The sequence below is a fragment of the Tetrao urogallus genome (genome assembly GCF_951394365.1).
Source record: "Tetrao urogallus genome assembly, chromosome: 11".
NCBI classification, from domain to species: Eukaryota; Metazoa; Chordata; class Aves; order Galliformes; family Phasianidae; genus Tetrao; species Tetrao urogallus.
The window spans coordinates 395,850-416,530 of NC_136824.1; the positions used below are offsets into that span (position 1 = coordinate 395,850).

Consider the following 20,681-nt stretch of genomic DNA (forward strand, 5'->3'; position numbering starts at 1 on the left):
GCAGCACCCTACAGCGGGGTCACGGGGATCCTGTTCTGGAGCTGTGTGCTGGCACAGCCTCACGCAGCAGCCCCACACACCATCGTGCCTGCCCCACACACAGCCGTGGAGCCAATGCGATGGGCCTGGCTCCGGGAAGAGGCCCCAATTCCACACCTGTAGCCACAGCAGCACACACGTGTACAAAGGAAACACCTGGACTTTAGATAAAAACCACAGACGTTTCTGCACACGCACATCGGGGACACGAGACACGCAGCATGGTGCTCCATCCCGGCACAGGGTGAGCACCGCTGTCTGCTCCCTCCCCAGGACACAATTCACATTTTCAACGTATTAAAAACGAACCAAGCACAGACACACACCACATCCACGTGGCCACCACGCACCAGCACCGCCCGGCCGCACACGAGGCTCCGGGCCCCCAGCAGGATGTCACAGTGAGTCGGGGCTCGAGGGGGCTGCGGCCGCCCCCAGCCCTCTGCATAGACGGGGCTGTGCCTGCGCGGGGATGGGAGAAGTCCGACCACCCCTGCAAGGCGTGCGGTACCCTCTGCCGGCCCCATCCCGAGGCGGTGCCCAAGACCCCCCCCCCCCCCCCCCCACCAGGGTGGGCGGCGCCGCGACGGGGCCGGGCTCCAGGCATGCACACACAGACGAACACCGATCCCAGCCGGCGAGGCTCAGCAGAGCAGAGGTGGTGCGCGAAGGCTGTCCGTCCCCTCACACCACCGAGTCCTGGATCTCGGAGCCCAGGCGCACGCGGGGTCTTTGGCAGGCGGGGGACACCTCCACAAAGCTGTCCCGCACGTGGAGGGGCCGCTTCTCCGACTCGGAGAAGGCACGCGTAGCGCCCGGCGGCTCGTGCACGGGGGTGCTGACGATGTAGTTGTCCTGCAGCGCCTGGTAGCCCTTGTGCTCGGGCGCCGTGTTGGGCAGGCTGCTGCCGTTCAGGGGCAGGCTCTCCACCGGCTTCCGGGGCGTCTTCTGGTGCCGGCTGGCGTCCCCGGGCTCCACCAGCGCCTTCACGCCGTCGCAGTGGCGGTGCAGGAGGAAGAGGATCAGCACGAGCACGGCGGCGGCGAACAGCCCGCACATCACCAGGAACTCGGTCCAGTAGGTCTTGCCGTCCAGCCGCGCCGCGATGCTGCCCGCGGCCGAAGTGCTCCGCGAGGTGCTGACGGTCTCCGGCGCGGTGAAGCCCCTCCTGCCGGGCTCCTGCACAGCCACGCAGTAGCTGGCCATCAGCTTGCGGAAGCCCTCCTCCAGCGACCAGCACTCGTATGTGCCCGCACGCTCCGGGCTGCCCACCAGGATGAGGGCCCCCTCGGGCAGCACCAGGTAGGAGGCATTGACCGGGGTCCCGTTGTGCAGCCAGCGCCGCGACGCCAGGTTGGAGAGCAGCCGGCACGGCAGCGGCTGCACCGCATTGGGCGGCAGCTGGATCCGCTGGCACGGGCTGCCCGAGGCTGCGGGAGAGAAGCAGGGATGTCAGCCAGGCTGTGGGACCTGGCGCTGTGGGCGCTAGGGGGGACAAGCAGGATCTCACCTGGAGGCAGGAGGACGCGGGGCCGGGGCTGGGACACGTTGGTTGGTTGGCAGAGCCGCTCTGTCTCGGCACCTTCGATGTCCTGCGCCCACAGCCTGAGGCAGAGAGAGGGATCAGGGGTCTGGGGGCTGCGGGGGGAGTGCAGCTCTGAGGAGGACGGAGCACTGGTGGGGTGCAGCACTTACTGGGGATGCGCCGGGGGGTGCGGGGTAGTGCTGCGGCAGGCGCCGTGGCTCCAGGCACAGAAGGGATCCCGTGCCAGCACGCACTCACCGCAGCTGCGGTACAGGCTGCAGTTGGAGAAGGGCACCTGAGCCACCGCCGTGTAGGAGGCTGCATAGACCAGGCCCTGTGGGGAGGAGGCACAGCGGTGTCAGTCACACCACCAGCGCCTGCAGTGGGAACGGACCCCACGTGCCTGAATCCCCTGCCCTGGGCTTGGAGTTGCAATTTCCAGCACGGTGCAGGTCTGGCAAGATGGGAAGACAACCCTCAACCCACCAGCAGGTTCATACCCCTTCCACCCCCCCTGCCCCAGCCCCCCCCCCCCCCCCCCCCCCCATGCTCGGCTCCTGCCTGTTTGTGGTCCAGCAGCAACTGCAGGACAGGCTGGCCAGTGGGGAAGAGGCGGATCTCCTCGATGATGTGCACCCGGTGGTTCACACGCACCGCCTTGTGCAAGCGGCCATCATCTGCAAACACAGCGACTGTGCTGAGCAGGGCTGGGGGCGCACAGCACCCACCCCCCCGTGCCGCCCAGCCCCCGGGCTGCACCCACCCGTGCCCAGGAAGAGGACGTCGTAGGTGCCGCGCAGCCCCTGCACGCGGTGCACGCCGATCTGCTGGTAGCGCAGGCGGCTCTGCAGCAGCAGCGGCTGGCTGCGCACCGGGCTGTCCATCAAGAAGTGATCTTTGACAAAGTTCAGCACGCGGTCCGGCATCTGCAGGGACGAGTTGATCTTCAGGTGCCGCGTGTGGCTGGTGATGCACTGTGGAGAGAGCGGGGGTTGGCCGGGGAGCCGGGCAGGATGAGGCCGCCCCGTCCCGCTCCCACACCAGCACCCCGAGGCGCGCACCGTGCCTGGCCGCGGTTCTGGTACCGGGCTGGTGTCGGTGTACCACTGCTGCGTCTCACGGTTCACCTCCTTGTAGAGCCCACCAAAGGCCTTCTGCACGCTGTGCATGGGGAAGGCGCACACTGCCGAGCTGCCCAGGCCGCCCTTGTTCCTGGCAGGGAGCAGCACACGGCAGGGTCAAGCACTGCGGCTTCAGGAACCCAAGTGTGGCCAAGACCCCCCGCGCCGCCCCAAGCGCCCCACACTGCTGCTCCGGCCCTGCGCTCACCATTGCGACGTGAAGACCCCGTAGAAGAGCGTCTCCCTCCAGCGCTGCTCCCCGGGCGTGAGCACAAAGACGTCCTGCAGCACGTTGAAGGGGAAGCCGTCCTCGGGGTGCGAGCAGAGCAGCTGCGCCTTCAGGAATGTCGTCCACCGCCGCTGCAGGACCCGCTCCCCACCCTGGTCCCCCTGTGTGGGCACTGAGGGTCAGGGCATGGGCAACGGTGGTGCAGCTGCCTCACGGAGGGAGCCCCCGAGATGCCCCCCATGTCGGTGAATAGTGGAGGGCTCTGCAACTCATGCTGCTGCACCAGGATCACAGACAGAGCAGCTCAGTTTTGGGGAGGCGCAGGCGTTCCCAGGAGAAGGGAAATGCGGTGCAGGAGGCGGACAGGTCTGTGTGTCCTCCAGCAAAGGGGCAGAGTTGGTGAGGAAAGGCACTGCAGAGCTGGAAGTGCCCTAGAAGGGTCTCCTGCAGGTTCCTTCCCAGAGTGTCTGGGAACCAGCAGAGATGCACACGCAGGGCAGCCCCATGTCCTCGCCACGCTCTAGGGGTGCATTCCTCCCACCCCACTGCCTTGCACCCACCTTGCACACGCGTGCGATGCGCGACACAATGGTGTTCTCAAAGTAGTCAAACTCCTTGCCGGTCTCGCTGAAGAAAAAGTAGACCTTGTCATCATCGCCGTCGGGGTTGCCGGCGGGCAGGCTCTCCTGCAGGAAGGCTGAGCCCACGAACACCGGGTCTGGGAGAACAGCACACTCAGCATCGCTCACCTCCATCCCAGGGCCTCCCGCAGCCCGCTGGCCCGGCCCGGCTCTTACCCTGCAGCCAGCTGAGGGAGTTCTCTGTCTTCAGGGAAATGCGGCTCTCCTGGCTGCGGTAGATGGTGGGCTCGTTGCCCTGGAAGTTGCTGACAGTCCCAGCGTACAGCTCCCCATCTGCCAAACAGGGGCTGTGCTGGGACCCGGCCCGGCCCCGCAGCCCCACTCCTCGTGGGGGCTGCGTGTGGGATCACAGCCCCGCTGTTCTGGCGGAGCTGCAGGCGCGTGCCTTACCGACCATGACGGCGGTGGAGCGATACTCGGGGTCGAAGGGGCAACGTCCCTTCCCGTCCTCCAGCAGCACCCTTCCCAACCCGTCCCGCTCCAGGGAGAAGTGCTGCACGTTCTGTGAGGGAATGGGGCTGTGAGCTGCAGGCTGCAGTGCCCCCCACTCCCACACCATCTTCTCCCCAGCTCACAATGTAGGCGCAGGTGGGGCTGAAGGCACAGGTCCCGCACGTGTAGAGGTGGGTGCTGTTCAGCTGCAGCAGCATCTTGATGTAGTTGTGACAGTCCCTCTGCAGAGGAGAGAGACACAGCTCAGCCACCCTGCACACGGGCACCGGCACCGCCCAGCCCAGGCAGCACATCCCAGGCACCAGGGCTCACCTGGGGGTCCTTGCCCTTGAACACGCACTGCCTCTTCTTCTCCTCATCTGCACCCCAAGGCAGCTGCAGAGAAGGGACGGTCATCGAGAGCCCAATCACCACCTACCCCCCAGCACCGCTCTATGGTCCCAATATCAGTGGCTCCACTTGACCCCACTCGAGACAGATCCCAGCACTGGGTCTGAGCACCTGATGCCCGCACAGATGGTGCAGCTCCCTCTGCGCTGCCCTGACCGGCTGCAGAACGCACCAGGACCCCACGCCAGAGCTGGGCTCAGTGTCCCCAGCCCCCTCCGTGGACTCGTGGTGTTGGCAGCACGCACGTGGGCTCACCCTGTGGGCCAGCACGCTGTGCTGGAAGTGGCTGGTGTTGACAGCAAAGAGCACCTCACGTGCACCCAGGTACAGCGTGCCGCCATCCGGGCTCAGCAGCAGCGCTGTGTAGTTGGAGACGCCGGGCACCTCGAAGCGCTGCACCACACGCTCAGCTGAGTCTGCAGGGGGACAGCGAGGGATCAGCACCACACAGCACCCGGGGCACGAGCACCAGGGTGGCGCTGCGCCGTCTGGGAAACACAGAAGGAAGCAGATGCTGCACAAGGACCCGATCTCCAGCCCTGGCCGCCAGTGTGGGCCGGGCTGCCGCACCTCAGAACCGCCACAAACCACGCACGGCCATAATAATGCCAGAGGGCAGAGTCTGAACTGCCACGGCATCCCGGCCCCTGGGGACAGCCCGGGGGCTCACAGCCCCACTCCTCAGCCCTGGGGTCCCTTCCCACAGAGCTGGGGGCACAGCTCCCTGGCCATGCCCCAGCAGCTCCCCGCACCAGGCTGCTGCAGTGGCTGCCAGCCAGGGCAGGCAGAGCCGTCCCGTGTGGGTGGCCCAGTCCCGGAAGCCCTTCCTCTCAGCCAGCAGCCCTCTGAATCAGAGCACCCAGCTGTGTCAGCGGGACACGTCGGGCTTACTCACGCTGCCAACTCCCTCACCCCTGACCCACAGCTCACTGGGAAGCCCCGACCTGCCCGAAGCCCTGCCCAGTGTCAGCTGCCATGAGCCGTGCCCGGTGCCAGCAGTACTGCTGGGGCAGGACCCTCCCTGATCCTCTCCCTGCTTCCTGCTGTCACCGCGAGGAGTGCAGCAGTGATGCTGTCACGGCTCCACAGGGACACGGCACTCCCAGTCCACTCCCCCACTGGCACCAGCCCTGCTGTGCCTGCAAGCTCTCTGGGCTCCCCAGAAGGCACGGCTGTGTGGCACAGCCCTTCCCCAGCCCTGGCAGTATGGGCACAATCTAGGACACTTGGCTCAGTGCCTGTCCTAAGCCATCGCCTCCCTTGCAGTAGTAGAGAGGAACAGGGACGCACTTGGGGGTGCTGCATCCCTCCGAGGGTTCCCATGCCCTGGCACAGGGTGATGCCACTCACAGTGGACGCAGCGCAAAAGGGCAGCGGGGCCCCTGCACCCCACAGAGCTCACCCAGCCCAGGAGCTCTGAAGCCTGTGCTGGCTGCCAGGGGGACCTGTTAGGACAAGACCTGCTTCTTCCAGACAAACCTGCTGGAGGCACATCCCGCCACTCAAGGGGAGCAGCTCGCCTGCTCCTCCCCCTGCCAACAGAGAGCCCCACGCAGGAGCCACTGCTGGGTGCACACCGGCCAGCCTGCACCCCCCTCCCCATTCCTTTGGTGAGGGTGCATCCACATCGGGACACCGAGGTTCTCTGTGTAGCTTTGAGCCCAGGCTGCAGCGCCTGCTCAAGCACCAGCTGCAGGAGGGCAGAGCTGGGCCAGAACTGGTTTGTGCAGGCACAGTGTGGCACGGTGCTGAGCTGGGCTGTCCCGCTGCCTCCCATGGCTCCCATCCATCCCACCCCACTGAGCAGATCTCACATCTGCTGGTGCCACCGAGGCTGTGGCTGGCGGTCCCAGGAGCACGTGGCAAGGCCACGGCCACGTCAAAGAACCGCAGCACACGGAGCCAGGGAGTGTTGCTGTGCCAGAGCCATCCTGACCCAAAGCCACCGCGCCCTCTCAGCCGTCCCCAGCCAGGAGGCAGCACAGGACAGACGCTGCTCGCAGCAGCAGCTGGATTTGCCACCTCCTGGAGCAAAGTGATCCTCACCACTTGTGGGCCGCCCACACCACAGCTGCAGCGCCAGGCAGGGCAGCCGGCCCCACCAGCGTCCCGATGCTGACCCCCGATGTCACTGCAGGCACTCGGCCACAGGCAGCAGCCAGAAACGGCCCTGCAGGGTGAGGGGGCTCTGCCTGCCAGGACCCCGCTTATCCTGGGCCGTCCATCTCTGGTACCAGCACAGAGCAGGATCAGCAGGACCCGGAGCCCCAAGGCCGGGTGTAGCAAGAGCCCGTGCAGAGCGCCAGCACGTGTGGTCGTGGGGGTCCCGCAGGCAGCAACCCTGCTGCTGCAGTGCAACCGGAGCACGTGGACAGTCCCCCGCGGCCGGCTTGCCCTCTCCCACGCCCTCACAGCCCCGCACACAGGGACACAAACACCCGCCCCGGCCGCTGCTCCCTGCTACCGGCACCCACGGAGCAGCGAGCCCCAGCTTGCCGGGCCGGCTGGGAGTGTTGTGCAGGCTCAGAGCCCCGCGGGCTGTCACAAGGCGTTTCCACGCCGGAGCGGCGGGGCCAGCTCCATCCACGGTCGAGGGAGGCCAACCCGCACCCCGTACCCCGCACCCCGATCCAGCGGGCGAGGGCGGCCCGCAACCCCCGGGTCTGCGGTACCGCGGGACGCGCGGGGGCAGCGCCCGCCGTCGGGGCTCCCCGCCCCCCCGAGGGGACCATCGGGCGCGGAGGGTCGGGCGGCCCCAAGCCCACCCCTCCTCATGGCGGACACTCACCATAGGGCAGACTGACCCGCGGCACGGGCTCCTGCGCCGCCGAGAGCAGCAGCGCCGCCAACACCGAGTGCGCCAGGACGGGCAGCGCCGGCCGCGGCACCATGGCGAGCCGAGCCGGGCCGGGCCGGGCCTCCGCCGCGTCCCGCGAAGCCGCCCCGGGCACAGCAGACCTGCGGGGAGAGAAGGGGCTCAGCGGCGCGCTCGGCGCGCTCGGCACGGCGCGGCTCCGCCCCCGGCCCGGCACCGCCCCGCCCCGACCCGCGGGGCTCCCGGCCCGCCACGCGCGGCCACCGGCACGGGGCGACGGGCGAACCGAGCGCGGGCGCCTTCCGCAGAGCCCGCACTCCCACCCCGGCGGGACCCGAACCGGGGAGAGAGAGCAGGCGGAGCCCCGCCCGCGGCACCCGGTGCCGTGAGCTTCCCCAGGCGGGCCCCGCTCCCACCGAGCAGCTGGCCGCAGCCGGGAGGGCACGGCCGTCCCGCGCACCGGCAGCCCCCACGCCGGGGCCGCCCCCGCGCGGCTCTTCCAGCAGCAGCGCGTCCCGGGGCCGCTGGCGGAGCGGGGCCGTGCGGGGAGCGCCGCTGCTCCCGAGCCCCTCCGTGCGTTTGCACCGTCTGCGCCGCCCCGCGAGTTGCGGCCGCGGGGCTCCGCTCGGCCCGGCGCTCGCTGCTGCGCCCGGAGAACGACAGCATCCCTGGAGCGGCCGTGCCGGCCCGTCCCACGGTTGAAGCTTGCGAGCAGCGGTGTCCGCCGCGGCAGCAGCCGGCAGCGCCGGACACCGTTCCGCCTCCCCACCGGTCCATCCCCGGGGGGACTGGCACGGCCCCGGCTGGGTGCGTGCGGGGTACGGTCGAGCCGTACCGCAGAGCCGCTTCCAGCCCCGAGCCGTGCGGGCCTATGCCAGAATGAGGGGCTCTTGCCGAAGCACATGCAGACCCCCGGAGAACCGCCGCGCTCGTCCAGCGGTTGCCATAGCAATCGGTTATTAATGACAGCTGCTTGTTTTGCCATGGCAACGAGGGGAAAGGGGAAAGGGTCTCCTCGGCAGCTCTCCTGGGGCCGGGCTCGCCGCCCCCTCCCGTGCTCGGGGTTCATCTCCCCGCTGCTCGCTCGGCCGCCCCGGCCCCGCACCCCTGGGCCACCGCCACCCCCAGCGGGACCGTGGGCGAACCCTCCCCGGACGGACCGTGTTCCGCGCCGTCCCTGCTCCCCGCTCACCCGCACTGCCCGCTGTGGGGCCGTACCTGGCGCCCAGGGCCGGGGCAGCGTCGCTCCGCGTCCCGGCTCTCCTCCCGCTCCCGCCGCTTCGCCGTCCCTTCCTGGGCCCGGCCGGCTCCACCCCGCCGCCTTATCAGCACCCTTTGCCCGGGAAGTGCCACCGACGGTACGCGTTCTGCGTCACGGAGCGGGGCAGCGTCACGCCGCGTGGGGTACGAGCACTGCCGCTGCCCCCGCAGCGCCGTCCCCCGGCACCGTGGGGGTCCCCGCGGGGCTCCGCGGACCCGGGCATCGCCCACGTGTGGCCGCCGCAGCGCGGTGTCCGGAGCCCCGGGACGACGGCCCGCAACAGCGCGAGCCCTGCGGGAAGGGTGGGCCGAGGGACAAAGGGGCAGGGAGCCCCGGGAGGGCAGCGAGCGGAGCAGGAGCGAGCCCGGAGCCTGCGCCTTTAAGCGCTGCTGGAACGGCCCCGCGGCCCGCTGCTGGCAGCCCGGCCTGTTTACGCCGAGCTCCCATTTATCTCCTCCGCCTGCCCACGCAGCGTGCCAGCACGGGGGGCACCCGCGGCTCCGCGCCCCCCGCTCGGGCATGTGCGTGTGTGCGTGTCTGCCCGCCCTGCCTGTACACGGCCGTGTCAGCCCGGCACCGGCCGCAGCGGTGGAGACGGGGCAACAGCTCGGGGTGCGGGGCTGGGCAGAGCCAAACCCGCGGCCCGGGGTCAGCTGCGGGGGGGGACGCGGTGTTCGCACCGAGTTCCCACGCTGAAGCCCTCCGCTCCCTCGGAAGCCAACGCGAGGCCGCGCCGCGCTGCTGTTCCCTGCGTGCTCCGGCCCTGCTCGGCAGCCGGCTTGCTGCGGGCACGGTGCGGGCGCATCGCCGGCTCGGATGCAGCCCACGTGCGGCCCTTCGTCCCGCCCCGCGTCACCGGGGATGTCGTGCGCACCCCCGGCTCGGCTCCCCCTGGAGCTGCCAGACAGCCTGGAGCCGCCCCGCGGGACCCCGCGCCGCCCCCTCGGCTGTGCGTGCGGAGCGGGAGCGCGCATCACGCACACCTGCAGCCGTGCCGAGCGATGCCGATGCGCGCACAGATCCTCCCGGCTCAGCTGCTCTGCTGGCGGCCCCAAGCGTGCATTCCATGAAACGGGGCTTCCTCAGGCCCGCAGCCGCGGCCGCGCGGAATGGGTTGGTTGCAGCACGCCGGCCCTCTCTGCTCTGCTGCGCCCGGATGGCAGCAGAAAGAGGCCCCGCTTGGAACCAGCACCCACCCGGCAGCGCGTGTGGCCTGGGAACCAGAGCACCGTCCACCCCTCAGGGGGCGGGGATGGGGCGGCTCCGAGCTGCATGCAGGGTGCGGGAAGCAGGGGGTCCCGGTGCAGGGATGCGTGACCCCTCCCTGGCCACCCTCGGCCCTGCAGAGCCCAAACCAGCGCTGCTCTCCTCGGCCCCCCGCAGGCACAGCAGGAAGAGCGGCTCCTGGAATCTAAGAGCAGACACGGCACTGCGGGAGCAGACGTCGGAGGCACTGAGACCCCACAACCTGCGTGGCCCCAGCTGTCCCCCACCACTTCGAAGCCCCGTGGTTGCTGTGGCACCGAACGCCATCAGTGTGGTGTCTGCACGCGCAGCGTGTGCACAGCATGCAGACGTCCTGCTCTGCACACATTCACACAGGTGGGACACGACGCACACGTACGTCCCACGTGTGACAGAGCACACGCAGCTCCTCACAGCCGCCCCAGACGCGGCCATAACGCTGTGTGTGCACTTCCTGGGGCAGGCAGTGTGCAGAACGCAGCCCCACACGCATGTAAACACACGCACGGCGCTCACGGGAGGCACACGCCCCACACTGCAAACACCTGGAAGCGCCCCAATGAGTGCAGCCCCACGCTGCTGCGGGCAGCAGTCCCCACACGCGGCCCGAGTGCCCCTGCACCACGCGCTGTGTGCACGCACACCCTGCACGCATTGCACACGCCCTTGCACACACGCAGGCCCTCTGCCACCCCCACGGCTCTTGCAAGCTCTGTGCAGCCGCTGCCGCTGTGCACACGCATCTGCGGGGATCCCCATCCCAGCGCACCCCCCGTTACACACCTCCCGTGCACGAACACACACGCGCCCCCCCCCCAACCCGCACACAGGCGCTGCACGGCAGCACATGAGCGCCCGCCCAGCAGCGTGCACACACACACATATACACACACACACACACACACATACACACACACACGCATCCCCCCGCACACCTCCCTTGCACACACACACACTCATCCCGCACGCCGCTTACCGGCTCGGGGCGCGGATCCCGCCTGCAGCGCGGGGCGGCTCCGGGGCTCCCCGCCCGCGGGGGGCGCGGAGAGGTGCGGGGCGGTGCGGGGCGGCTCCGTCTGCTCCGCCCGCCGCCTGCAACAAAGGGCCGCCCCGCCCGGCCCCTCCCCGCGGCTCAACACCGCCGGCAGCGCCGCCGCCGTCCGCCCGGCTCGGGTTCGGGGAGAGGAGGCGGACCTGGGGGGCTGTGCGGGACAGGGGGGGTCCCGGTGCGGCGGTGCCGTCGGCCCCGGACGGTGCTGCTCCCCGCGCAGCGCTGAGTGAGAGCCGCGGGGAATGGGGAGCGGTTCTGTGGGTGCTTCCAGGGAGGAGCTGCTCTCGGGCAGCCCCAGAGGCAGAGGTGTTGGCGATGTATGGCGGGTGCACGGACGACGGGGATGTGCTTGGGGCTGCGGGCATTGCCGTGAGGTCCTGGCGCTGCTGCGTGGCTCCGGGCCTTCGGGGCAGCATGTGGCTGCTGGTGTCTGCCCAGAGCCACGCACAGCCTGAGGCTGCTGGCCAAGCGCTGCCGGTGAGCAGGGCTGCTGGAGTCTCCCTGAGTCTTAGTGGGTGCTTGGGGTGGCCCAGCATGGGGGTCCTGGGTGCTGAGCCCCCACAGCCCCTGAGCAGAGTTGCGGCAACAGCACAGCCCTGATGGAGCCAAGCACCACATGCAGCCCGCCAGCTTCAGCCCCACACCTCCGGGGGCTCCTCATCCTTGCCATTCCATTCGCATTTTCAGCTGTGCCACGTCCCGGAGCGCTGCCATCTGCCTGCTGCGCCACCAAGCCCTGGCAGCCCGGCTGCTGTGCCGCTGTCACAATGTTCCTGGAGCTGCTGTGCTGCCCTGCGTGGCCCCGGCTGCTCCTGGACTGTGGGTGGCTCTCAGGTTTTGGTGCAGTGGGGTGTGCTGTGGGGCTGTTGTGGGGGCTGTGGAGGGGCACAGATGACACACGCCTCCACCAGCCCCGTTATTCCTTGCTGGGGCCCTCAAACCACAGCTGTCAGACTCCCCTGGCACACATTGCTCTCCAAGCAGCGCTGGAGTGTGGCCCCCGCCCTCGGCAGCCCACGCTGACCCTGCTGGGGCCACCCAGCTGTGGAGAGCTGCTCCAGCCAACTATGCTCTCCTTTGTTGGGAGGCCGTCCTTCCTGGGACGGTGCCACATGGCCGCTCCCCAGCGGGGCCGCGCTGCCCTGACCTCGTCCCTGCCACGAGGTCACTGACCGCAGGGCGGCGGAGGGGGCAGCGCTGCGGCCGTGGGGCGGCCCCCAGATCCTTCCCACGACGCCAACACCCTGCCATGGGGCAGCCCCACGGTGCCGGCCACGTGGCTGTGCGCAGCTGAGCTGCAGTGGGTATGTTGGGATCCCGAGTCCCCCACGCTGCACTGGAGCCGTGGCCCCCGCAGCTGGCAGCCCCCCTCAGCTGGCAGCCCGCCGTCCGCAGCTCTCTGGTTAATGTTAAAGCCAGCGGACGTCACTGTGCCCGGCCCTGCCTCTCCCCCCCCACCCCCCCGCCTCCTCCCTGCCGCCCCTCTGCTCGGGGCCGCCTGTTGTTCAGCTCCGCTTCCCAAAGTGGGATTCTGCCCAGCCTTCGTGGCTAAAAAAAGCCTCCCGCTGGCCCGAGCAGAGGGACAGCAAGCCTCCACGCCCTGCGCAGTCCGGCCGTGGGCACGCTGCGGGGTGTCTGTGGGGCACGGCGTCCCTCGTGCCAGGCTCAGTCCGGGCAGAGCTCGGCAGAGCAGCAGCGCTGCGTCCCGCTTGGTGCGGTGCCCACATCACGTGTTGGATCGCTCGCTCCTATATAGGGAAAGCTCGGTGCCCTCTGTGGGCTGGGCTGGCAGCACGTCCCCAGATGTGCAGGCGCCACGTCCCCCCCAGCCCCCACAAGGGCACGGGGACACGCAGCGCGCCCGCTGCACCCTGTGTGCCCTACCACCGTATGCAGCCAGACTGTGCCAAGCCCCCCAGTATCTCCGCGGAGCAGGAGGGGGATGAACGCAGCCCGGGGGCCACAGCACGCGGCGCTAACAGCCGATCTCCGCCCGGTCACCTTGTGCCTTGGCACCGCTCGTGGCCCGCATTAAGCGCACCCCGCTGCGCACCACGGGTCAGCTTACGCCCTTAGGATCTCCACCCGGGGGTTCTCCTGATGCACCCCACAGGGATACGGGGTGGGCGGTGGGATGGGGGCGGCAACGGCTTACACCCCCACCTCCCCTCGTCCCGTGCGGGGCCCAACGCGGGGGTGCCGGGCGCAGACTTTTACGCGCCGCCCCGGGGCGGAGCGAACCGCGTCCCCTCTCTGCCGCCACCGCCGCCCCGTCGCGCCGCGCCATGGCCGCCCGCTGCCTCCGCGCTGTCCCGGCGCTGAGCCGCGCCGCCGGGCTGTCCCGCTGCCCGCCCCCCGCCATCTGCACCGCGCTGGGACCCTCGGGGCAGCGGCGGCACTGTGAGTGCGGTGACCTCGGGGGGGGGGCGGAGGGTCGTCCTTTGGGACGGGGAGGGCGCGGGTTGGAGGGGTGCGGGGAGGAGACGCGGCGCGGTTCGGAGCGGTTCGGCACGGCCCGGCCCCAACACCGTGTGCAGGCGGCCCCGCCCGGCACTTCGCCCCGCGGGCCGTAGCGACCCGGATTGAGAACGGGATGGGGGGGGGGGAGGCTGCGCCCTCATCCAGCTGCGTTCGTGTCCCCGTGGCCCCGAGGGTTTGCTCCGGGCCACGTCCCGATCCCGCGTGGGGTTTTGCCCTTCGTGTTGTACCCGCGTCCTGAGCGCGGTTTGCACCCGGAGCCGCTCCCAGACGGGTGGGGTTGTGCAGCTCACGGTGCTCCCACCTCGTCTGGGCCGTGGGTGGGGCCACGGGTGGGACCCCAGTGAGAGGTGAGCCCCAACGCCCGGCGCCCCGACCCGCGTCCAGACCGGAGCCTTTCAGCCCCGGTACCCCGGGTCGGGTGGGGGCTTTGTGCTCCGACCCATCGTGCCCCAATGGAGGCTTGCACCGAGCCTGCTCCCGGCCCCGTCTGGCGCTTTGCACCTGAAGCGCACCCGGCCCGACGTGAGGCTCGTCCCCACGCGGTGCCCCATGACGCCGTGCTGCCGCCAGATGCCGACAGGCGGATCAAAGTGGCCAAGCCGGTGGTGGAGATGGACGGCGATGAGATGACGCGCATCATCTGGGCCTTCATCAAGGAGAAGGTACGGGGCTGCGGGGCACAGCGGCCCCCGTTCCCCGCAGGAAGCAGGTGGTGCGCACTGCGCGGCTTCCGGCACGCGGGGGGGAGGGGGAAGGGGGGCCGGGTTTGGCCGTACAGCGCTGCACTGTGCTGCTCCGGAACAGCCCTGCTCTGACCCTCCCCCCTCAGCTGATCCTGCCCAACGTGGACGTGCAGCTGAAGTATTTTGACCTGGGGCTGCCGCACCGGGACAAGACGGATGATCAGGTCACCATCGACTCGGCGCTGGCCACCAAGAAGTACAGCGTGGCCGTCAAGTGTGCCACCATCACGCCCGACGAGGCCAGGGTGGAAGGTGGGAAGGGACTGGGGGGAGGATGCGGGACCGCAGTGTCACAGGGCTGGCTGTGAGTTGGGCGCTGTGCTGCTGGCACGGGGCTCTGGCAGCTGCTCACGGCACAAGGGAGCTGAGGGGCCAGGAGGGCCGTGCTGCGCTGCGCTGCGTGGCGCTGGCTGAGCACCCCGTGCCTCACTGCTGCACCTCGCAGAGTTCAAACTGAAGAAGATGTGGAAGAGCCCCAACGGGACGATCCGGAACATCCTGGGTGGGACGGTGTTCCGGGAGCCCATCATCTGCAAGAACATCCCACGCCTGGTGCCTGGCTGGACGCGGCCCATCACCATCGGTCGGCACGCCCACGGTGACCAGGTGAGCACAGCGCTGTGGGGCTGGGGGGCTGCTGCTGCCCGGCCCCATACCGACACGCCACCCCACGCAGTACAAAGCCACCGACTTCGTGGTGAACAAGTCCGGGACCTTCAAGATGGTTTTCACGCCGAAGGATGGCAGTGGGGCGAAGGAGTGGGAGGTGTTCAACTTCCCTGGCGGCGGCGTGGGCATGGGCATGTACAACACGGATGAGGTACCGGGGAGCTGCTGGGGAGTCCCGGGGTGCCGTGGGGCTGGTAGGGAGCCCGGGGGACCCTACTGAGTGTAGCACCGCGTGTCCTTTGCAGTCCATCTCGGGCTTTGCGCACAGCTGCTTCCAGTACGCCATCCAGAAGAAGTGGCCGCTCTACATGAGCACCAAGAACACCATCCTGAAGGCCTACGACGGGCGCTTCAAGGACATCTTCCAGGAGATCTTTGATAAGTATGGAGCAGGCGGGGCGGCGTGGGGCCGGGCAGGGCTGCGAGGTGGGCACCCTGTGCCGGCACGGTGCCGCTGACTGCGCTGCTGCAGGCACTACAAGACGGAGTTCGACAAGCTGAAGATCTTGTACGAGCACCGGCTCATCGACGACATGGTGGCACAGGTGCTCAAGTCCTCGGGTGGCTTCGTCTGGGCGTGTAAGAACTACGATGGGGACGTGCAGTCGGACATCCTGGCCCAAGGTGATGCTGGCAGCTTTGGGGCCGGTGGGGTTCCGTGCTCCCGTCCCGTCCTGACCCCGTCCTGCCCCCGTAGGTTTTGGCTCTCTGGGGCTGATGACCTCGGTGCTGGTGTGCCCCGATGGGAAGACCATTGAGGCGGAGGCGGCACACGGCACCGTCACACGGCACTACCGGGAGCACCAGAAGGTGGGTGAGCGCCCTGAGGGGTACCTAAGTGAGGCGTCCCAGGGCGACTGCTGAGTGGGGGCTGTCTGCCCGCAGGGGCGGCCCACCAGCACCAACCCCATCGCCAGCATCTTCGCCTGGACGCGCGGGCTGGAGCACCGTGGCAGGCTGGACGGCAACCAGGAGCTGGTCAAGTGAGTGGTGTGAGGTGGGGGGGTTGCTCCGGGGCTGCCCCGTGTGGCACGTGGGGACCCGTGCTGGGCCACGGCTGCTGCTGAGCGCGCTGCCCCCAGGTTCGCTCAGACGCTGGAGAAAGTCTGCGTTGAGACCGTGGAGAGTGGGACGATGACGAAGGACCTGGCAGGCTGCATCCACGGGCTGGCCAAGTACGTGGCTGCGGGGGGGGGGGGGAGGGGGGCAGTGCGTGCCGGGAGGCAGCAGGCAGCTATTTAGGGCTGGCACTGCACCGGGCGGCAGCTCTGGCTGTGGCTGTGGCCGTGGCTGGGGGGCAGGATTCCCATTCCTTGCCCTTCTCCCTCAGCGTGAAGCTGAACGAGCACTTCGTAAACACCACCGACTTCCTGGATGCCATCAGGAACAACCTGGACAAGGCCCTGGGCAAAAAGTAGAGGACCCCCCAGGTGCCGCCCGCCTTTACCTCACTGCTAACACCCCGCGAGCGGCACCTGCAGCTCCTCCACACGGCTCAGGAACGTTCCCTCATTTTTATAACCCATTTTCTTACGTGTGTTTTTAAAGCGTTTCTAGGGGGGGTTGTAGGAAGGGGTGCGGGGGGCTGTCCTTCACTGTGCTGTAATTTATGTAACCTCTGACCTCGTGGTGCCAAATGGCCATTAAACACATCCCGGCCTGTGGTGTGCAGGGGGGTCCATGCGCTCCTGGCACAGCAGGCAGCAGCAGCTAAAGAATTTAAATTCATTTATTTAGAATTATTGCTGAACAACTCTTCCAACCGAGGAGATAGACAAAAATAAACACAGTAGGGCTTTGCACGGGGGGCCAACCGCTCTGCAGACGCAGCGCGGGCTGCACCCCAACGGCTCTCCGGCACAGCGTGGCGCGGGGTGCGGTGCTTTTTGGTAACGGGACAGAGGTAGATGTGGGGATGTGGGTGGGCACGGGGGGCTGTGCTGGGGGGGGGGAGCTGGGCCGGAGGAGTTGCTGAGCCACGGTGGGAGGCTCCAGGTGCAGGGACAGCAGGCAGGGTGGTGACGGGTTGCACGCTGTGAGGTCAGCACGCAGCTGCCCCTCGGCTCTGGGTGCCGGCCCGCTCCCCTCTGCGCTGCAGGATGCAACCACTGTGTGCCCCGGGGATGGGGGTGCAGCATCCTAGGCTGTGCCACGACCAAAGGGCAGCCCTGCAGCCCGCTCCCACCGCAGGGCAGGAGGGGCCCGCAGCCCCCCCCCGGGCCTGCATTTCCAGGGCACACTCCTGCCTGCAGCCCAGAGGTGCTCACACGGCAGCAGTGTGCAGCATTGGTGCAGCAGAGCAGCCGCTGTGGGTGTGGGACCCCCGCCCGGCCCACGCTGCCCCTGCAGCCCCGCAGAGCTCCACAGATCACACACATTACACAGGTTTACAAAGAACACTGGTTGAGGGAAGCGGAACTCAGTGAAAAGATCAATCCAACCACGCGGCACGTCTGAAAAAAATAAATTACTTTCAAAATACCATCATTTGCTCAAGTTGAACAGGGTTTGCCTTCCTTTAAATACACTGCTCACCAAAGCCACTCTGTACTCAGAGCTGCTGCTTCCGCTGAGCTTTGCAATTAGTTTGTAAGAAAATACTCTTTGTGTGTGTGCCCTGTGGCCTCTCGTGGCCTGCCCCAGCTCTGCCCGTACCAGCTCCCGGCCGGTGCCAGAGCAACAGGAGCTGCTCTGGGCTGTGGGGAGCTGGGGAGCGCGGGGCGGTGCAGCGCTGGTCTCCATGCAGGAGATGCCAGGCTGATGCATGGCACGGCGCAGCTGAGCGGGGACCCGGGAGGTAGGATCAGGAGTGATGCTCGTTGTCTGCTGGGATGCAGCCTGCCAGCTTCAAGTACATCACACAGGGCTGAGGGTGAGGAACGGGGCGAGGGTCCGGCCACCACTGAGGTGTGAGGGACAAAGGGGTGGCAGGGCACCGGGTAGGAGGGCACTCCTTATCCAGAGGCTTAGGGAGAACGGGCCCCCGGCAGGAATGACCTCATGAAGGCAAGAGCTCTCCCAGGCTCCCTGCCCTGTGCCCAGCCGTGCTTTAGGGATGTCCCTGCCTGCCCCCTGCTCACCCCCCTGCAGCAGCACTGCATCCCAGCAGCAGTTCTCTCACACGCTGGGTCCATTTCTCCATCCCCCCGCCCGCCCCAGGCCACCCACCCTCCCTGCTACAACATGTTGTAATAAGCCATTTCCTTCATGGCCTGCTCTGCCAGCGCACCATCATCTGGGGGGTTCCCCACACCCTCATAGCCGTACGAGTTCTCCTCCTCGTCGTCTTCCATCTCCTGCTGCCCATCCAGCTCGGTGTGCTCAGCCCCCGACAGGTCCATCATGGGATCTAGGCACAGCGCACACAACCCGGAATCAGCCCCGTGCCTGTGGGGCTCTGCGGCTCTGCTCTCCCCACAGCGGCCCCCACCCCACCACGGCCCCCAAGGAGCATCTGTATGGGCACCATGGTTCGGTCCCGCTCCTGCAGCAAGCCAGCAGTGAGCACAGCTCCCAGTCTGCAACACGCAGAGCCCAGCACAGCTCCAGCACAGCCCACACCTACCTTGGCTGTCCAGGCTGATGTCCATCACGCCGTGCTTGACCTTCATGTGCCGGCTCAGGTTGCCTTTCAGGTTGAACTTGCTGGAGCAATAGGGGCATTTGAAGGGCTTGCTGCCCGCGTGCAGGTGCATGTGGCCCAGCAGGTTGTACATACGGTTGAAGGACTTCCCACACACCTGCAGCAGTGTTCTGCGGTTACCGGGGTCCCGCAGCCCCCAGTCCCAGCAAAAAGCCCAGCAGAGCCTCGGGGTGCGGCTGTGCAGAACGGACCTCAAACCGCAGGGGGCCCCGATGGCTCCCCAGTGATCCCTAGCGGGGCTGCCCGCCCTCCCACCAACCTCCCACACCTTTCCTTTCCCGCTGCCCTTTCTGCAGCCTCCACACTCGCAGAACCCAGCGTGCCAGGCGCCGTCCCCGGCCTCCCCCGGTGCCCCTTGGTACCTTGCACTTGAATGGCTTCACCGGGGAGTGCACGATCATGTGCGTCTTCAGCGTCTGCTTCTGCACAAACGTCTTGAAGCAGATGTGGCACTGGTAGGGCCGGACGCTGGTGTGGATGAGCATGTGCCGCTTCATGTTGGCCTGCAGCGTGAACTCGCGCCCGCACACCTCGCACTTGAACTCCTTCACGCCCTGCAGGCATGCGGGAAGTGGTGAGCGCAGCGGGGAGCCGAGCTGAGCTGCCCGGCACGGAGCGGGCGCTGCGCTGCGGTGGCCGCCTGCTGCCCCCCGGCTCGGGGCTGACGTGGGCCGCAGGCACCCCGGCTCCCTCTGCGGCCAACACGTCTCCGGGCACGGCAAGGCAGCCCGGGCGCTCCGTGCTGCGCGGCACCTACCTTGTGTGTGAGCGAGTGCTGCTTGAGGTGGTGGATCTGGCTGAACTCCATGCCGCACTCGGTGCAGACGAAGGGCCGGACGTTCTGGTGCTTCAGCATGTGGTTCTGCAGCTGGCTGCGGTAGTGGAAGGACTTGCTGCACTCCAGGCACTGGTACAGCGTGGGGCCCTGGTGCGTGGCCAGGTGCCGCTTCAGCTGGGTGAGCGTGGAGAAGTCCAGCCCGCACTCCACGCAGACGTGGCAGCGGCCGCTCTCGTGCTTCACCTCGTGCGCCTTCAGCTCGCTGGGGTAGGCGAAGCCGCGGCCGCAGAAGCGGCAGCTGTAGGGCTTGATGTCGGTGTGCAGCAGCATGTGCCGCTTCAGGTGGCTGGTCTGCGTGAACGCCTTGCTGCACACCTCGCACTTGTGCGGCCGCGTGCCCTGGTGGGTCAGCAGGTGGGTCTGCAGGTGGCTGGGCTGCTTGAACAGCTTGTTGCAGTGCGGGCAGGAGTGCGGCTTGATGCCGTTGTGGCCCAGGATGTGGGTCACCAGGTTGTACTTGGAGGTGTAGGACTTCTCGCACATGCGGCACTGCCAGCGCTTCTGGCGGTCCCCCGCCTCCACCAGGTACGAGTCGTCGATCTGCACGTTGATGTCCAGCCGGTCCAGCTGAGCCTTCTTGCTGTGCTCGCTGTTGCCGCCCGCAGCATCCGCCTCCAGCTCGCCCGGCTCCTGCCACGCGAAGCCCTGCTCGCTCTTCACCCGCTCGGGGGACGCGGGCGCCTCGGGCTCCCCGGGGGACGCGGCTCCCGCCTCGAAGGCGCACGGCGTCCGCGTGGCGTCTGCGCCGCCGCCCTGCGCCGGGTCGGGTTCGCGGCCGTGCGGCTGCTGGCGCGTGTGCCGGCGCAGGTGCCGCAGGCGCCGGGGCTTCCTGCTGAAGGCGCCGAGGTCGATCATCTTCACGGCGCCGCTGGGCTCCGGCACGGGGTCCGGGGGGGGGGCGGGCGGGGCGCCGCGCTGCGGCTCGGCCTCGTCCTCCCCGGGCGCGGCCACCTCGAACACCTCCGCCTCCGCCTCCTCGCGCTTCACCTTGGGCAGCAGCCTCACCGGGGGCCGCTTCCTCCTGCGCGCGTGCTTCTCCGGGGAGCACTCTGCCTCCAGGGACTCGTCATCCTGCCCGTCTGGCGCCGTCCCCTCGCTCTCGGGCTCTGCCGTGATGTCGGGCTCTCCCTCGCCCCCCAGCCCTGGGAAGAAGCCGGCGGGACTGACGGTGGCCCCCAGCAGCTCATTGTCGGACACCAAGCCCAGCACCGCAGCCTGTGCCAGGGACAGCACCACCACGGCGTCCGTCTGCGTCCCACACTCGCTGAAACGATCCATCCCTGCGCCCTATGCGGTCATGGCTGCGGGAGGAGAGGGACGGCTGTTAGTGCTCCCTCCCACCCTGTGCAGACCCCCACGCAGCCGTTCCCACTGACACAATCCCACGCAATTCAGGGGCTCATCCCAACCTAACGCTGCCTGCAGAGCAGGACGCACTGAAACTCAGCGTGCAGAGCATCCCAGCTGCCCTCTGGAGGCTTCTGCGGGACTCCTCATGCTGTTTAATAATTCCATCTGCTTCCGGGAAGAAAGTCAA

General features: G+C 68.3%; 2 protein-coding genes across 2 annotated transcripts; one reads left to right on the forward strand and one right to left on the reverse strand.

Annotated features, from left to right (window-relative positions):
- Nucleotides 1-723: 723 nt before the first annotated feature.
- On the reverse strand, nt 724-8,198 carry SEMA4B (semaphorin 4B; the record flags this gene model as incomplete). The annotated part of the gene is given in 20 exon segments (XM_079540955.1): nt 724-1,469; nt 1,550-1,644; nt 1,735-1,898; nt 2,126-2,241; nt 2,328-2,538; nt 2,626-2,776; nt 2,894-3,075; nt 3,475-3,632; nt 3,712-3,828; nt 3,946-4,057; nt 4,131-4,229; nt 4,321-4,383; nt 4,654-4,814; nt 7,187-7,294; nt 7,297-7,356; nt 7,478-7,494; nt 7,496-7,778; nt 7,781-7,952; nt 7,954-8,051; nt 8,054-8,198. Coding segments are annotated over 20 exon segments (3,258 nt in total).
- Nucleotides 8,199-13,847: 5,649 nt separating this feature from the next.
- On the forward strand, nt 13,848-16,194 carry IDH2 (isocitrate dehydrogenase (NADP(+)) 2). The gene is made up of 10 exons (XM_079541074.1): nt 13,848-13,913; nt 14,081-14,246; nt 14,440-14,600; nt 14,671-14,814; nt 14,909-15,045; nt 15,136-15,287; nt 15,361-15,473; nt 15,549-15,646; nt 15,746-15,838; nt 15,994-16,194. Exons 1-10 carry the CDS (start codon nt 13,863-13,865, stop codon nt 16,079-16,081), a joined length of 1,203 nt encoding a protein of 400 aa, XP_079397200.1. The 5' UTR covers nt 13,848-13,862; the 3' UTR covers nt 16,082-16,194.
- Nucleotides 16,195-20,681: the final 4,487 nt, after the last annotated feature.